This window comes from Homarus americanus, unplaced genomic scaffold (assembly GCF_018991925.1).
Source record: "Homarus americanus isolate GMGI-L3 unplaced genomic scaffold, GMGI_Hamer_2.0 scaffold49667, whole genome shotgun sequence".
NCBI classification, from domain to species: domain Eukaryota; kingdom Metazoa; phylum Arthropoda; class Malacostraca; order Decapoda; family Nephropidae; genus Homarus; species Homarus americanus.
In genome coordinates, this window is record NW_024738608.1 from 1,768,228 (window position 1) to 1,787,069 (window position 18,842).

At 44.5% G+C, this 18,842-nt stretch overlaps 1 protein-coding gene across 3 annotated transcripts in view; it reads left to right on the forward strand.

Moving 5' to 3' along the window:
• Window positions 1–18,459, forward strand: part of LOC121874096 (DBH-like monooxygenase protein 1) — a 106,051-nt gene extending 87,592 nt beyond the window's left edge. For all 3 annotated transcript variants that reach the window (XM_042378010.1, XM_042378012.1, XM_042378011.1), the window contains exons 13-17: window positions 3,553–3,579; window positions 4,461–4,588; window positions 12,287–12,432; window positions 12,749–12,905; window positions 16,587–18,459. In XM_042378010.1, coding sequence (XP_042233944.1) covers window positions 3,553–3,579; window positions 4,461–4,588; window positions 12,287–12,432; window positions 12,749–12,905; window positions 16,587–16,750 — 622 coding nt within the window. In that variant the 3' untranslated portion in view covers window positions 16,751–18,459. The remainder of the gene's footprint in view (window positions 1–3,552; window positions 3,580–4,460; window positions 4,589–12,286; window positions 12,433–12,748; window positions 12,906–16,586) is intronic.
• The last annotated feature ends 383 nt before the right edge of the window (window positions 18,460–18,842 follow it).

Consider the following 18,842-nt stretch of genomic DNA (forward strand, 5'->3'; position numbering starts at 1 on the left):
AAGTGCCTCAACTTGGTGCCTGTCGACTTCCCGCTCCATAGACGTGCTGTGGCTGCTGTGGGCGATGGAGGGGAGCAGCACACTGCCGACGACCTACCCCCGAACCCTTTACCTGAGAGCAATCGTCTCCCTCCTAGGCCAGTTGAGATACCCTTGTCTCCTTTAGAAGAGAATGTGGCCAGGTTGGAGGCATGGCTGCTCACACACTTTTCATCGACCGCATTCAACACCAGTAGGTCCCCACTGCCAGTCATGACTGGTCCCCCTCACCATATCCACCTGACGCCCGGCACGACCCCCTACGCCTGTCACACACCTGCTCCCGTTCCGAAACACCGGGAAGTGGAGGTGAAGGCCCAGTTGGAGGAGGACATCAGGAGAGGCGTCATCCAGCCAGTGCCTGCTGGTGAGGCTACGGAGTGGTGCGCCAGGATGGTCGTGGTGGGCAAGAAAACGGTCAGCCCAGGCGCACTGTAAACTTTCAACGCCTCAATGCAAGCTGTCTGAGGGTGACGCACCACACACCTGCACCATTCGACATGGTGTCTGGGGTGCCAGCGCACTCATTCAAAACCGTCGCCGACGCCTTTTGGGGATTTCATCAGGTGGAGTTGGAGGAGGAGAGTAGATGCCTGACCACGTTCATCACGCCATGGGGCCGTTTTCGATACTGCAGGCTGCCCATGGGACATTGTTCAGCATCAGATGCGTACACCAAGAGGTTTGACGACGCTATTCAGGATGTGCCCCGCAAGTACAAGTGTGTGGATGACACTCTACTCTATGACTCCAGTGTGATGAACGGGGCGTTCTGGCACACCTATGATTTTCTGGAGACCTGTGCTCACACAGGTATCACACTGAAACCAGAAAAGTTCTTGTTCTGCAGGAGAAAAGCCGAGTTTGTGGGTTTCCTCCTGGGGTGGGACCTCTACCAGCCCACTGCCCAACGTCTTTCAGCCATCAAGGACTTCCCCATGCCTGATCAGCCATCAATCACTGACATCAGGTCCTGGCATGGCCTGGTTAACCAGTTGGCTCCCTTCCTTGCCACTGCACCTGTGATGGAGCCCTTCCGTGAGCTCCTCAAGAAGCCAGTGGGCAAGCGGGTGTATTGGGACGACCAGCTGTGGCTCAAGTTTCGCCAGGCCCAGGACACCATCTGTCAGTTGGCCAGGAACGGCTTGGTGTACTATGACAAATCCAGGCCTACGGCAGCTGTCATGGATTGGAGCAGGGAGGGCATCGGCTTCGTCGCCCTGCAACAATACTGTGCCTGTGCCTCTCCAGAGACGCCCTTCTGCTGCAAGGGAGGGTGGCGGTTGGCTCTGTGCGGTAGCTGACATCAGAGCACGGCCGAGGCCGTCTATGCTGCAGTAGAAGGGGAGGCCCTGGCTGTGGTATGGTGCCTGCGCAAAGCCAGGCTGTTCCTCCTTGGCTGCCCGAACCTCATTCTGGTGACGGACCACCGCCCCTTAGTTGGCTTGCTTGGGGACAGAGCCCTCACGGATGTGGCGAATCCACGCCTGTTCAGGCTCAAGGAGAAGACCCTGCAGTACCGATTCACGGTCAAATACTTGCCAGGGAAGCGAAACTGTGCAGTTGATGCCCTATCCCGCTTCCCCTCCCTCAGGGCAGCGCTTGACGCGGAGGACATGGACCAAGAGGAGAACCTGTGCGCTGCAGTGTGTGCAGTCACAATCGCAGCACTGGATCAGGATGGGTGCATCACTATGAACGAAGACACAGTGTGCAAAGCGGCTGCGGACGACCCAGTATACCAGGTTCTTGTGTCGAGGGTGCTGGCGGACGACTCGCGCCCCCACAAGTCACAGGAGGTGGCCTGTCTGCGCCCGTACTTCTCGGTGAGGGACAGGTTGGCTGTGGTCAGGGGTTTGGTCACCTACACCTTTGACCAGGGCTGCGTGCGCCTTGTCATCCCCGACTCCCTCCGCCACCGGGTCGCCGTTAACCTGCATGTGGGGCACCAGGGCCTCGACTCAATGCTCAGGCGGGCCCGGCAGTCTGTCTATTGGCCTGGCATGGAGGGTGACCTGCAGTATCATCGGTCCCGGTGTGCTGCTTGCGAGACCCACGCCCCTTCCCAGCCTCCGGAGTCGTTGGTTCTGACCCCAGCGCCAGACTATCCCTTTCAACAAGTGGTGGCCGATTTGTTCCACCTGCAGGGCCGCACGTACCTAGCATATGCTGACCGACTCACAGGTTGGCTGGAGATCGCCCACTTCCCCAACGAGGCCACCTCTGGAAAAATCATCGCCAGTCTGCGGGCCTACTTCACGAGGTGGGGGGTACCTGAGCAGATCTCCACGGATGGAGGTACCAACCTTGCCAGCCTTGAGATGACAGATTTCCTCAAGTCATGGGGGGTCGAGGTGCGCCTCTCGTCGGCCCACTTCCCCCAGTCCAATGGCAGGGCAGAGGCTGGGGTCAAGGCTGCCAAGAGGCTCCTCAGGGATAACACTGGGCCCGGGGGTAGCCTGGACTGCGATAGGACATCCCAGGCCCTCCTCCAGTACCTGAACACGCCTCTGCGGGGGGTGAACAAGTCGCCCGCCCAACTTGCCACTGGCCGCCAGCTCCGTGACGGCGTTCCCGTGGCCAGACAGCACTATAAGGTGGACCAGCACTGGCGGCGGGCACTTCGTATGAGGGAGGTGCGCTTGGCCGAAACCCAGGATGGGGTCCTTCTGTCGCGGAGGGAGGTGTCCCGCCAGCTGGCTCCCCTAGTCGTGGGCACGCAGGTGCGTGTGCAGGACGCAGCTACCAAGCTCTGGGACAGGACAGGCATAGTGGTGGAAGCCCGCCCTCACAGGCAGTATGCCGTCAGGTTGAGTGGCAGTGGCAGGGTGTCCATCCGCAACAGACGCCACCTGCGAAACGGCTCTACACCTGTGCCTACTACTCCGGTGGCGCACCAAGCTGTGCCTCCTGGCCCCCCTTCTGCTGTGCCCTCCATACCCGCGCCCTCCTCCGCACCCACGGCCCCTCCCCAGTCGAGCGCGGCCAGGCCCAGGAGAGGCCGTAGGCCTCCGGGCTGGTTAACGGACTACGTGGTGTAGTGTATGTGATGTAAAATAAGTTTAGAGGGTTTTTTTCTGTTTTTTTCCTTTGTTTGACTCGTTTTTCCTGCATTATTGTTGTTTTTATGAATGCATTGTTTTCCTTTTGTTAGTTCAAATGTGCATTGTCATTTCCTTTTAACTTGGGGGGGGGGGGAGATGTGAGATTGTGAAATGGAGTACCATCGTACAATATGTTTTCCCATGTGTTGAGGTGTGAGCTTGTCTGTGGCAGCGCCAGGTTGCCAGTCACCGTCTGATGCTGTAAGAGTAAAGTCTACAAAGAACGTGGTCTACTATTCAAACCTCTCACACTCCCGGAAAAGCTTTCCACCTATTATTCTGGCTAATGGGGTTATTACTGTACAGTATTTGATTATGTATAATAATGTTCATTATCACAGTTCGTATAGTAAAGTATATTATTACACACACGACTACTAGTGTACTGAATTTTTTTTTTCTCTTACAGGAAGATGTTTAATCACCAGGGGTTCAGGTGAGTCTCCAAAATTAGGATTAGTAAAAGTATTTAAAATCAATTTTTATGACTACAGTGTATGCGGGGAGTTTTCTGGTTAACTTGAAACTTCAAGTAAGCTTTTGAAAATTTTAAGAACATCACAAATCGGTTTTCAATTTGTGTGGTATTGAAATTTTCCCTGTAATCATCTCATTCAGAGCACATAAACATATAGACTTTAATACAGATATACAGATATAGAGATGAAAAAGTTTATTGGTATATGTACAACTACTCATAATGCCTTTTTGTACCCTGCTGTTCTGCTGGAGAGGAACATTGAAATGTGTGTATGTGCATCCAAACTTGTTTTCAATGCTGATGATGCCCAAAGATGTTTTATGGAATTTAGTTTGAAAGATTGTCTGTTTTGGGTAAATGCCAAACATGTTGTGCAATGAGTTGTAATGTGTGAGGCAGCATTGTAATGTGGACAGACTTGATTGTAGATGGATTCAGTGTTGTCTTGATATTGGTTAAAAAAAGAGTTGTAACCATATTATAGTTTTATAAGACTATGTAAGAGTGATTTTATATAGAAGTTTGTTTACCATGATGTTTGATTAGAGTTTTTAGATGGAAAGGTTGTTCGGTGATTGTGTTTGTTGATGGTCATTGACTGGTGTAGGTGGGATAGTGTTGAGTGTTTAGGAGTTGTGTTGTGCAATGATGCATTTTTTGTGTCTGGGGAAGGGGATTGGTTCACTATAAAGCAATAGGGATGAGGGATATTGCAGTAAATCTTTAAACTACAGTATCTCATTTGATCACAAGGTGGTTTTATTGCTTCTTCGTTGCTGACTATTCTGATATGAAATCTAATGAAGAAGATCAAACCTTTGCTTTTCTTTTTTCAGTGAATATTACATAAATGAAGAGGATGAAAAAGCTGTTTTGTTAGACATGCTGAGTGAAGGTGGAACCAAGCCACATAATATCCATCTGGCTGATATTTACCACAATGTCGTTGCAAAGGCTCCACAAAGTAAGTTAAAAGATATTTGTTTCATGGAGCATTCAAAAAAATAAAATATGATAGCAGTATCAGATGTATTTGAATGTTGTTTAGATACAGGTGTACCCCGATAACTGATGCATATAGGGACCGGGAAAAGTCGTTGAATAGTGAATCGATGGTTATCAAGCAATTAATCCCATAAGAACATAACAAATTCAGGGAGTTAAGGACCGGCCATCCTCCATAAACTCCCATCTACCCTCGACATATCTCTTTTGTGCACACCGGCAAGCAAGAAAATTTACCAGACTTATATATCAATCAAATAAAACTCTAACTACTGTACAGTAAATACTGTATTTACTTGTGTTGAACTGTTGAGTCGGCATTCCTCCCTGAGGCTGGAGGAATATGTTGGCTAGGGTGAAGGGTGCAGTATTGTCAGGGTTCTTAAACCCAGTGAATGTAGGTGGAGAGACTGGCAGAGGGGCTGGCTGATGCTTTTTCTTCATAAATAATGCACAGACGGCGGATGAAGTTGATGGTGAAGAGTCTGGCTGATGCTTTTTCTTCCTAAAAAGGTTACAGATGGCAGAGGAAGTTGGTAGTTGAGGCTCTTCTCACTGAGACTTAGAAACAGGCCTAAAGAAATCTGTGACCTTGACCTGTTTTGTCTGCCCTTTCTTCTAACGGTGAAGCTTCTTGTAGCAGCTGGACAAATCCTCGAAGCCATTTTGGATCTTGAGGCTGAGTTCAGCATCAGAGTCCAGGTAAAAAAAATTCTGGCTGGTGGTCCACATGCTTTCCAGGATTATTTCAAGCTTTGCCAAAGTTAAAGTAGGGAAGGTGCATGGTGACTCCTCTGCTTCCTGCTTCTTCTGCTCCTCCATCTCCAACAGTCTTCATTACTGAGTTCCTTCTCATGAGAGATGAGGAGCTCAGTGATTTCCTCTTCTGTGACCTCATTGAAGCCAGCTTGCTTTGCCAAAGAGACAATTTTATTGGTGACCTCAGGGACATCTGGTGCACGGTTGTAGCCCCAGGAAGCTATGGACAGTCTCAGGCCAAAGCGGTCACCACACACCATTCATCGTAGGAGGTGGCAATTCCTCCCAGGACTGTGTCATGTTGTCAAGGACTTTCTTGATATTATACCCCTTCCAGAAGTCTCTCACAGACAATCTACCACTGTCTGTTTCAGCTACCATCTGCACAATCACATGGCATGTGTAGTGAGCCTTAAATGTGGCTATTTCACCTTGATCAAGGGGCTGGAGCAGTGCAGTGGTGTTTGTGGCAAAACATTACCTCGATGTTGTCACACCAGTCAACCATAGTCTGTGGGTGGCAAGGGACATTGTCTAAAACAGGAGGCATTTTTTAGACAGATTGTTAGCTACTGTGTACTGTGTGATGAACTGTGACAGATAGTTGTAAATACAGTACAGTGAACCCTCACTTTACGCGGTTAATTCAACCCACGGCGGCCCATGTAAAGTGAGAAACGCGTAAAGTGAACAACATAACATATGGGATTAATTGAAATAGAGACCGGGCCGACCCCCAAACTCCACTTTTTCCCGACACAATACGTACGTTTTACTAAAAATAACATCTTAACTTTATGATGGTATTCATCCACACATAATATAGAAGGGAACAGTCAATAAGAGAAGAATAAACTGAAGGTTAGGTTAGAAAAAAACAAGGTTGGGGGTTAACACTTACGTTAGTAGAAGAGATGGGTCGGCGTAGGGAATGGAGGCTGGTTCCAAGGCAGAGGGCAGGCTACTGGCCCTCAGGTGAGTCTTCATCGGTGTCATCCACACTTACTAGTGCCTCCCTGACAAATCCCTCAAAGTCATCATCACTGTCTCTGCCTCTGTCACTATCACTGGCTTGGGCTGGCTGTGGTGGGTTGCGGGCGAAGAACTCTGTTATGCTTTGCTGACAGCTGGTGTTTATGTTGTCGTGATAAACCTTGATGTAAGGCTCCATAGTCTGCAACAGCTGGGTAGTGAAGATTTCATACCTGTTTGCGTCAGGGTCGTCGGAAAGGAGGAGCTTGACTTTCTCAATACACTCGATGGCACCCCTAACATTACTATGGGATAAGTGGCGTTCTTCTTGGGATGACACACCACCTGCCTCTTCACTGACGTCATCATCATCTACCATCTCGTCGGAAGTCACATCAGGATCCCTTATCACCTCCAGGATGTCATCGTTGGTGGTCTCGGAGAAGCCTGCAACTGTAACACTCTGCGCAGCTTCTCTGGTAAGGTCCACTCCTACTGCAACAGTCTGAACCTCACCAGTCACAGATTTACTCTGCCTAACACCCGGAATGCCTTGCAACACATGTCTCCATGCGTGACGAACAGTTGCTACAGACAGCTGATCCCATGCCTCCACCAAGAAGTCCACAGCTTTCTTGACATTGAATGTTCTCCAGAATTGTTTTAAAAGTACTTCTTGCTCTGCCAACTGTTGATTCTCGTCGTCTTCACTCTTGCTATCCGTGTTGGTGTCACTCAGGTTACGCAACTCTTCCTTGGTGTTGGTGTAGTCGTTCAGGAGGTTGAATTTTTTAGCAGAAAATGCAGCTTTTACATTACAGATCAATTCTTGGTCCATGGGCTGCAATATAGACGTAGTGTTGGGAGGAAGGAAGACCACTTTTACGTTGGGGTGACGATCTAACAGTAGGGACGAGTGTCCTGGTGCGTTGTCCAGCAGCAACAAAATCTTGAATGGCACATTATGTTGCTCACAGAATTTCTTCACATCGGGAACGAAACAGTCATCAAACCAGGAGAGGGACAGTGTAGAGAACATCCACGCCTTACGTGCAGTCAGCCAGTGGACATTTAGCTTGGTCATGTCCATGCTCTTTTAGGCGTGCGGCTTGCGTGCTGTGTGGATCACCGATAACTTGAGCTTACAGGTACCAGAGGCATTGGTGGTAAACAGGACGGTGATGCGCTCCTTCTGCAACTACCGGCCCCGAATCTTGCTGGCATTCTTCACAACGAAGGTCTTGGAAGGTAGCTTTTTCCAAAAAAGACCAGATTCGACCATGTTAAACACCTGGTCGTCGGTGTACTGTCCTTCCTCCATAATCTCACGTAAAAACGGAGGAAATTCCCCAGCCGCAACACGGTCAGCACTAGCTTCTTCACCACCAATGTTGATATTGGTGATCTTGTTCCTCTTCTTAAACCTCTGTAACCACCCAGAGGAAGCATTAAAGGGTTTGGGCTCTGTTATTCCCATCTTTCATGACACTGCAGCATACAGTTCACGTGCGTACTCCTTAATAGAGCGCGTGTCCACCGCCATGTTCCGTCGCGCCTGACGCACCAAGTAGCTCACAAGTAATTTTTCCGTCTTGAGAAGCACCTGGTTGTGGAAATACTTGATCATAGAAGCACCTGTAGTCTTTGTGATGTTCATGTGCTCCTTTATCTTGGCTGCATCCTCCTTTATCGTCCGGATCGTAGATTCGTTCACACCATGCTGGCGCGCCAAATCAACCTGTCTTGTTCCTTTCTCCAACTCTTGGATGATCTTGTACTTCACCTCGTAGCTTAAGGAACGTCGTGTCTTCTTTGGCTTAGGGCGGCTGGGTCCAGGCAAGGAAAGGTTTCTCTCTGGGGGTGGTGGTCCGGCGGAAGCCATTTTACAGAACAATGGATGCACGATTACACGGTGTGGCCTGGAGGGATGAAACTGCTGCGGCTATGTCAAGCGTCGTCTTTCCTCCCTCCCTCCCTCCCCCGGGTGGACACGTCATATTACTTTAAACCAATTACAGCTAGCAGCGGAGGGAGGTAGGGATGCATGGCCAATCACAGTCCGATACGTCAGTGATAACGCAACAGAGACATGCACTGCGCAACCTTACCGCGCGGCTTGCCCAGGCGGAGGCGGGAGCAGGTGGGAGGGGCGAATCTAAAAATAGCGTCGAGCCAGACACTCTCCGCGTAAAGGGGTACACGCACCGCGGAATGTGAGCATCCTGGTTTTGGCAGGGTACCGCGTAAACGTGGAAACGCGGAATGTGGGACCGCGTAAAGCGAGGGTTGACTGTATTCACATATTCTCTTTCAGTGAAGACGAGCCCAGGAGGGCTCAGCGACATTCACTGAGTGACTTAAAGGCAAGGAATAGTCACAACGATCTAAACGACTTCACAAAGAAGACGTGTTGTGGTCGCCATGATGCTGACCAGAGATCGTATAAGAAATTGTCCCAAATACAATAATTGAGAGCCATAACAAAATAAAAGTCACTCTACTTCATCACTGTGCTAATAAGTACAAATACCATATATAAAATCCTCACGGAGCTTAGTATTTCAGCAATTACAACACAAATTCGAGGAGCTCTCCTTCGTGTGTATTTACAGCTGAATCGCCAGGCAAGAGATGAAGGTCGTGATGCGTATGGTGGGGGGTGAAGGAGGGGGTTTTGAGAATTGCAATTAAATGCCAGGTAGTGACGTGTCCTCCTAATATTACTTATTAAGTAATTATTATTTGTTTTAATTGCCTGTATGTTGGCGTGGTGAGTTAGCTAGGAATTAACATACCTAGGTAACATTGCTGAGCGTCGCATTCCGACTTGAACAAAAATAACAATAACACAGCTTGGTCTGATAGGGGAAAAGAAAGGGGGATGTAGCCACAGGGACAGTCTAACTTGGCAACCTACTGTAGTATCTTGGGTTATTTAATGGGAGAATGACGAGTCACATGGTCTGTCTGGCTGGTTGTTTATTCTCTGTTCTTCGTTACAATGTGCCTAACACATTTCGTGTTTACACAAGCCTAAACACTTTCTGACTTTGGTAAGAAGTAACATAATATATAATATATATATTCAATAAAGGCAGCATATAAACATACATACCGTATATACTCGTGTATAGTTCGAGTTTTTAAGACCAAATTTTTAGGCAAAAAATTGGGGGTCGTCCTATACATGCGTAATAGTTTTGTTAGGTTGAACCCGTGCATGATGGGAAGGGCGAGGAGCAACTTTTAGCTTCAGACATGAAAAATATTTACCATTTGCTGCCAGTAAACAATGGAAACGTAAAATATGTACCAATTAGTAATGAAAAGTTGTGCAGTTCCTTCAGTAAATGAAGCTCACCAACTTACAATAGGCTAAATTACCTTACAATGTGCTTTCAGTAGTCTATGTTGAAGTTCTTAGCACAGGCTAACTTATCATATCATATACGGTATCACAGTTCTCATTGATCTACAAAAAATACCGGTAATAAAAACCTTTTCGATATTTCACACTTAATATAATACCCGGTAATCTACTTCAACCTCCTATTGTTTACAACGACGCATGACGCACCACCAGCTGTATCACCTAGACGGTACACGTGTTTTTCGAATCGTTTTCAGTTAAAAAACTGTTACATCACATGTATATTTTACCTTAACTGTGCCTGAATGAATATGTTCTCGGAAATAAATAGTAGTTTTGCTAAAACGTGATATATTTTAATGTAAAATAGGATAAAATACATGACGAAAACAAAAGATTTTACCTAACCTTCCGATGTTCAAGAGAAGTTACTCGTTTTTTTAATAGTTTTTGGTTAAAATATTGTTATATTACAAGGGTATTCTATTCATACTGTGCTTGATATAATGCATTCACGGAAATGTAATATTTTTGCTGAACGTACGTATTACAGTGGAAAGTGGGATAAAATTGTGACGAAAACAATGACTTTCGCTTTCTTTCGTTCAAAAGATGTTACCGTAATCGCTTTTCGAATGGTTTTCAGTTAAAAAACTGTTGTATTACGATAATATTCTATCCTAATTGACTTGAATAAATACTACGATACCATATTTATGAATATTTTCATTAAAATCCATCAAAATCATTTTCCTTGTCATCGTCTGCAGCACCAAACAGCTTTTCCCAGTCCTCTCCTTGAACAGGGCTAGAGGGTACGTGTTTTTCGAATCGTTTTCAGTTAAAAAACTATTACACCACACGTATATTTTACCTAAACTGCGCCTGAATGAATATATTCTCGGAAATAAAAGTAGTTTTGCTGAAAGGTGATGTATTTCAATGTAAAATAGGATAAAATACATGACAAAAACAAAAGACTTTACCTAAGCTTCTGTTCTTGAGATGTTACTCGTTTTTTAATAGTTTTCGGTTAAAATTTTGTTATATTATAATGATATTCTATTCACACTGTGCTTGATATAATACATTCACGGAAAGGTAATATTTTTGCTGAAATTACGTACGTATTAAAGTGGAAAGTGGGATAAAATCGTGACGAAAACAATGACTTTCGCTTTCTTTCGTTCAAAAGATGTTACCATAATCGCTTTTCGAATGGTTTAGTTAAAAACTGTTGTATTACAATAATATTCCCTTCTAACTGACTTGAATAAATACTTGAATGGAGATATACAGTACAATATTTTTGTTGAAACTACCCGCGTTTCAGTGTAAAGTGTCGTATAATAAATGGTAAACAATTTGCCTTCGGCACTCGTGTTTCATGCACGGCGAGCCTCAGTTTATAGGACGTAGAGCGTTTTTACTGAAGGTTTTGCTGTAAAATTAATATTACTCTGTACTATTTAATTTATATTAAGCTATTTTATATGTATGTGACTCATAATTAATTAAATGTACAATACCGATATTCCTTAGTGAAGAAACAGGCAACTTAGTTAGGCTTTGACAAGTTTTATCCATGGCCATGGAACTTAACCCCCTATTTCCCATAAACCTATAATTTTGTCAGCCAACCCTATAATTTTACAAGGGACTACTCTACTGTAAGATAAATCTGCCTTCATCAACTTTTAGTACTGTAATCTGAAAATGACAGAAAGAAATTAAGCAAAATCACTCTCCTCGTGAGGCACTTTCTGACCAGCATTGTTTTTCTCACCTAGGGCCGGATTCAGGAGTGGGTAAAGTGGGCAGCTGCCCAGGGGCCTCCACATGTGCGGTAGTAGCTATATCAGGGCTGGTCGACTTGAAACCACATGAATGACTCCAGTCATGTCTCACTTTTGTGTGTGTGTGTGTGTTGGGAATTTGTACACTATCAATAAATATACAGTTAATTAAAAATTTCTCAATGTTCTAATTTTCTCAATATAACTGCATATGGCTTCAAAATTCTCCAAAGAAGTGTTTAAATTTAAAAATTTTCCCGGGGGGCTTACAGCGCCTCCCGGAACTCCCAGATGTTTAGGCTCGCTTCACTCGCCACCCCACCCTCTTGGGGTAGTTATAATGAGGGGGGCCTCCACAAAGAGGCTGCCCATGGGCCTCCACAGGGTTAAATCTGGCACTGTTCTCACCTCCATACATCTCTTCACATTGACCTTTTGGAGTCGAGCATTTTCTTTAGTCATTTGATCTGAAAAAGTTGAAGATAGATCTAATACTGTTTCTCAAATCATTAATAAACTAACAGTCTTGAAATATAAACACTATTAGTTGACATGTGGGGACACCAGAGAAGAGTTTATGATAGTATTTTAGCCACAACAATCACTCTGGGTGAGAGCCATACCTATCTGCTAATAATTTAATTTACCAGTAATATTTATGACCATGCATAATGAGAGATATTTTTTGTATTCAGTACCATACTCTATATTTTAATAGTTTTGTTTTATTATCTAATTCTTTCTGTGTTAATGTTTCCAGAATACTTCAATGTATCATTTTATGATATCCTTTATGACAAGACAACATGGCAGAACAACCAGTTGATAACGACATTACAGGAGATGACTATGTTTGGACAACATGAACCTTCCTGTGAAAATCATGGCAGAGAGTTGATCCAGGGGGTGAGTCTATTTCAATCATCCTCAAATGCATGAGATATATAGATAAAATAATTACAAGTTATTTGATTTTGATAGTAATATAAATACGAGTACAATACTGTACAAGATGTAAATTTTTTAAAAGTTGAGTAAATTGATTTTAATAAATGGGGAGGGGAGCTTGATGGTTTGGCTTAAAGCAAAAGGGGAGCGTCATGTGAAAAAGTTTGGGAACCATCGGTTTAGAGGCTTAAATGACTAAGTAAGGAAATAATTAAAAGCCTTTAATGCATTGATAATACAGCCATATTAGTTTTTTTAATCTTATGTTCCACAGCTACCAAAGAAGGTCAGGTATCCCGATTTCATACCACTCAAGCCCCAGCACCAAAAGTGTACCAGCAACCTCCAGGATGCTGAAGTGCACAAACCAGAGACAAAGTCAAGTGTACCACCACCCACTAATCAATCCAGTGGTGAGGAAAGAAAACGAGGTAAAATTTTTTTTATTATTTTGGTATTCACCAGTAAGTCCGTTGAGTATTGTATGAAAACTAAGTTGCATTGAAAGAGAAAAACTTTTTTCTCTCTGGAGTTGTTTAGGGACTTTATACTGTATAGGACCTTTAATAAGATGACAAGGAAAAAAATACTGTGATTGAGCAAAAGAAAAGTAGATGATGATTTTGGTAAGAAGGTTGTGGGGTATAATTTGTGTTTGTGTTCACACTCAGGATGGAATGGAGGAAGGAAACTCACAATGCGCTCTCTGTATACATGTTGTATTGGATGTACAATGTAGCTTGGTGCTGGGAAGTGGCAGCGTGGTTACAAGCATGATGTAGAGAGAGCTGGTTGGTGAGGGTGCTCAGAGGAGGACAGCTTGTGGGTCGCCATGCTCGCCGGCGGGAGCGAGGGCCGCCAGGCAGCGGCGGAGGAGGAGGAGGAGGTGTTGCTTGCTGGTTGGTGTAGGTAGAAAAGGGCGAGGTCACCACGAGGTCAGGTCTTTTATCGCGGAGGTAGGCGTGGCTTAATAGTTGACCTCCGCTCCGTGGGCGGCGCTGGTTGACCTAGACCACGAGGCATACACTGCGGAATTCGCGGGGTCGGCTACTCAGTGACAAACAGCGTTTGTAGGGGAGAAATCCACTACAGTACTCCCCCCTTCCCTCCAGGCGGTGTAGGAGACTTGTTGTCTGCAGGGGAGCATGGCACATGTGAGGTAGAACGGGCGGTGCATGCCACATGTGAGCAATAACGACGAGGGCGTGGATGAGCCGGCCGCTAGAGGAGACAACTGTCAAGATACACAATATCTGTGGGAGTAGAGAGGGAGAAAAAGGGTGTGTGGAGGCGATGAATGTTGTGCTTCCCTCACGGCAGGTACAGAGTCGTCAGATGCGCCTGCTGGGATGTGTGGGCCTGGGTCAGGAGCAGGGGCTGCTTCAGAAGAAGCGGATGAGGGCTCGTGACAGCAGCTGGGTCCACAACAGCAGCAGGGTGCAGGACAGTAGCAGGGAGTACCTGAGGGAGAAAAGAGGGTGTGTGGGTCCGCACTCAGGCACATGGGCTGCGTCGGGAGCAGGGGCTGCATCAGGAGTAGCGGCAGGGGGTACTGCTGGGCCGGGGACAGCGTCTGAGGCAGGACAGGTGTGCTGGGGTCGGTAGGACGTGGTGCTTGGGGCAGGAAGAGGAGCTGGTGTCTGCTTAGAGAAGCAGTGCTGCTCTAGGGTGTCTAACCTGCGGTGTAGAGACAGTAGCTGTAGAGCCGATGAGAGCTGCCTCTGTGTGGATAAGCCAGTCTTCCATGTTGCTTGAAGACTGGGAGCGTGATCGGTTTCTCCTCCATCCTGTGTGAGTGCAAATCTCCGGGGGTCACCATTTGTGGGATGTAATTTGTGTTTGTGTTCACACTCAGGATGGGATGGAGGAAGGAAACTCACAATGCGCTTTCTGTATACATGTTGTATTGGATGTACAATGCAGCTTGGTGCTGGGAAGTGGCAGCGTGGTTACAAGCGTGATGTAGAGAGAGCTGGTTGGTGAGGGTGCTCAGAGGAGGACAGCTTGTGGGTCGCCATGCTCGCCGGCGGGAGCGAGGGCCGTCAGGCAGCGGCGGAGGAGGAGGAGGAGGTGTTGCTTGCTGGTTGGTGTAGGTAGAAAAGAGCGAGGTCACCATGAGGTCAGGTCTTTTATAGCGGAGGTAGGCGTGGCTTAATAGTTGACCCCCGCTCCGTGGGCGGCGCTGGTTGACCTAGACCACGAGGCATACACTGGGGAATTCGCGGGGTCGGCTACTCAGCGACAAACAGCGTTTGTAGGGGAGAAATCCACTACAAGGTAATTGGTAAGGGAGACTACAGGAAATGTAAAAAGAATTTAAAAGAAGTGTAGCGACTGAAGAATAATGAATGTAATGTAATGTAATGTAATATAGTTAACAATGACTATAATTATTGTAACTAGCAATTCTGTTTATGTATCTATTGTTGAGTCAGCTTGATGAACTTGGTTCGAGACAGCTTCGTTCAGTCAGCCGGTATATATACTCGTGGGCGGCCTCCCAGCCACACAAGGACCTGGGAGGGCTCACTAACTCCATTGCAGTAAAAAAGTATTATAAGCAGCACTATATAAATAAACCAATATTAATACAAGGTCTGACGACCCAAGGGAGCAAAACAAAGATAAAACACCAATAGGAAAGAAGAAGCGATCTGGTTGAGCCTAGATTCTTTCTACTACTGTATTTCAGTTTCACCACTTTTTCTTCAACCCCTAATAATCTTCTTTCACCTCATAACTCATGACTCCAAAGCCAAAGAACGGCCACTCACTCTCGCTCCGTGCTAGAGCACAGTTCTCCTAGCAACACCAATAAACTGATAAACGTAGTCTGAGTTTTCCTGGACCAAATACTACATTGGTGTCTCGAACCAAGTTCACCCAGCTGACTCAACAACAGGTACATAAACAGAATTTCTAGTTACAACAATTATAGTCATTGTTAACTATATTACATTACATTACATTCATTATTCTTCAGTCGCTGCAGAAGGATGTGTGCCAAGACTATGTACTAGATAAGGTGGGGACGATGATGGTGAGAGATGAAGATGTTAGAGGAAGTTGGAGAGTACAGTACCCTCCACCCCCTATATCAATGAGATGTGTACTGTACTATACTGTACTGTATTATGGTTCACTATTTCTCAGCAAAGTGAATAGTGAAAACATTTTTATATCGTAGCGAGATGTTTGAATTATTAAAGTCTTTGGCCTTTCTATACTGTATTTTGTACCCCCACTGTATTATCAACATTTCCTTGCAGTTTTCAATGATCCCTGTAAATTTTCAGTACCCCATACATTTTCATTGGCCGCTCTTTCAGTTTGTTTCTGTCTAAATTTTAGTAATGTTTGGCATTTGTCGTGTCCCTATAAATTTTTAGTAACCCATAGCATTTTCAGTAGACCCTATATTATAAATGACCCTGACATTTTTAGTGTCCCCAACAATTTTCATTGTCCCCCAAAAAATTTAATTAACCTATATTTTCAGAACCCCTTTCATTTTCCATTCCCTCTGTAATTGCAATGCCTCCAATGTTTTCATTGCTCCTCTAGATTTTAAGTCTTCCCATACATATTCAGTGTCCCTTTCCCCCTCATGAATATGTGCAGTATTGTAAAAAAGTGTTTTGAGAATTGAATAGATGAGATTGCACGAAGATGGTATAAGTATATGGAGTATACTGTATGACAGGAGAGTGAGTGGTTAAAACAATATATACAGTATAACAGTAAAGTAGGGTATAGATAAAGGCATGAATATGAAAGGAAGATTAAATTCCAGAGTGATATACAGTATGGCACTTAAAAATTTCTGGTCCTCAACACACAAGTTTTGAACAGCTTACTTATTTTAGAACCATACAAGTAGTTAGTGCCTCTGTAACTATATCAGCAGTGAGTGAAATACAGTATAGATAATATATTTTAGGAATGACAAATTACTTTTTTCCCAGCAGAAATATTAAATGGTAAATAATGGTCTATATTGTCAGTTTCTTGTTTTGAATCATGCATTACAGTTTGTTTTACATACATGTAGTTTTAATTGCACTAAGAAATTTTTTTAAATATATAAATTACTGAAGATATTGCCATTGCAGGTAAAACACCAGCAACAACAGCTGCAATGATACCCTGGCATCCACCGAAAGATAATGAAATTCAGAGAGCATCACTCCCTCAACGAGATAAAGGAGGAGTTGGTCAAGTTACATCAAGCCTATATGTCATATCTACCCTCACTTTTTTTATGATTGTTCTTTGATCTTGTGTACATAGTTGTGCTGCCTTACAATTCCTTGAGTCAATACAATTTATGTTTGTGTTGCTGATGATAAGTCTAACCTTTTTTTATATATATTATGCAAGATTTTTTCTTTCTTTTTACAATTATATACAGTAGTAGAATGAAGAAACATTAACCACTCTGTGTAAATATGGTCTTACTAAATATTGTACATTGTATTATTTATTGCGTAGACTATCCACTGATGCTGATCTTCGTACAGATATCCCCCAATCTACGATCTCCCTCTCTACAATATTCCATTTTAACAATGGTGATGTATTACCGACCACCTTCCTATCTACGGTGTAAACAATCTGCATGAGCGATGGTCATCGTCCAGCCAACGCAGATGCATCTCTCAGTTCACTTGTCAGCCGTGGTCTACCCAAACATTGCTGAGCAGCCACTCAGTGCACTGCAGTACCAAGCTATGTCCAATATGTTCCATGGTGATCGCATTTGGCCGCGATCGTGTAAGTCAATGGTCGGTCTGTATCGGCGTTGTTAGTTATTACTATCAGTGTTTGGTTTTTAACCTTACTGTGGGAGGACATCTTTAACGTTCACATTATATTCTGTTTTGGTGACTGTGAAGTGATTTTTTTTTTTAAGTGCTTTGTCCCTGTTGTTGTGAACGTAATGTGAGTGGTGTCAGCCGCTATCATTGTTTTTACTTTACCATTGTTCACTCAGTTTTGTGACAAGTGCTTTCACTCTGTTTTTGTGAGTGAAGTGACCAGTGTAACTTTGAAAATGTCTGGGAAGGCCAAGGCACTCTGGAAAACCGTGTCTCTGGAGGTGAAGCTTGACATTGTGAATTGACACTAGATGATCCAGAGGCTGTGAGAGTCAGTGATGTCAAAACTCCACCTTCGAGAGTCCCCTTACCCTCAAAGGAGACGTGTAATGATGACCATGCTTTTTCTTAATAATGTGGCGAGTGTTGTTTAATTGTTTTATGTGTATTATTAGTGTAGGATTTTTTTTCGGTGATATGTGTGGGTGTCATACTGGCTGGGAACATATCCCATTGAACCCCATGTTATAATGATTCCAACTTGAGATGGGTTTTTCAGGAACCTAACCTCATCGTAAATAGCGGGATACCTGTACTACATCAGATATATTGCTGCACATGTACAGAACTTATTTCTGCACTTATTACACTTCATTTGCAAAAGTACTTTAGAGTGCGTGTGCCCTGGGTCATTAATGCACCCTCGGTGGGGTGCGCACCTGCCTGCACTACACACGGATGTGTAAAAGTGAGCAGGGCACCGGTGGCACTGGTGTTTCATGAAGAACCTTCTCACCCCACCTCATCCCAGTGTGGCTGACACACGCATTAAACACACAAAGCTGCTGGGGTTTGACAAATTTATCTAAAGATCGACAGCATCAAGGCAAGTTCGTTTTGTTTACCTTTGAAGGGAAAATAATTCACTTTGGAATAGCACCTGTCCAAGGAGATGGATATCTACAATGTTTGTCACACTACTTTAATTAAAATTTTGTTAAGGTTGTGGAGCTGTGATACTATGATAGAATAATGTACGGTCTTCATTCCCAGTCTGTCCAAAAATAAAATGAAGGTACAGTTGTACCCCACTTAACGCGGTCAATAGAACCCAGAGGGTCCCGTGTTAAGTGAAATCCGCGTTAAGTGAACAACAGAACATATGGGATTAATTCCAATAGAAACCGGCCCGACCCCCAAACTCCACTTTTTGAAGACACATAACTATGTTGTAGTAAAAATAACATCTTAATTTTATGATGGTACATGCACACAATTAATACTTAAGAGAAATAGCGAAATACAGTCGCCAAGTTAATGTCCATTCAAATAATGGACTCAACTCCCTCCCCCTCTTCTCACACTACACTGCTGGCTCTTCCCTCTCTGAGAAATTTTTGGGGGAAAACCACTAAATTTTAATAAATAAAACCTCAAACTAAAGTTAGGATAATACAATTGACATTGCTGGATTCCTTGTAAGACCAGGAATATTTTGAATATAAATGTCATATATTTTGCACAAAAGATAACATATTTACTAGAGAAAAC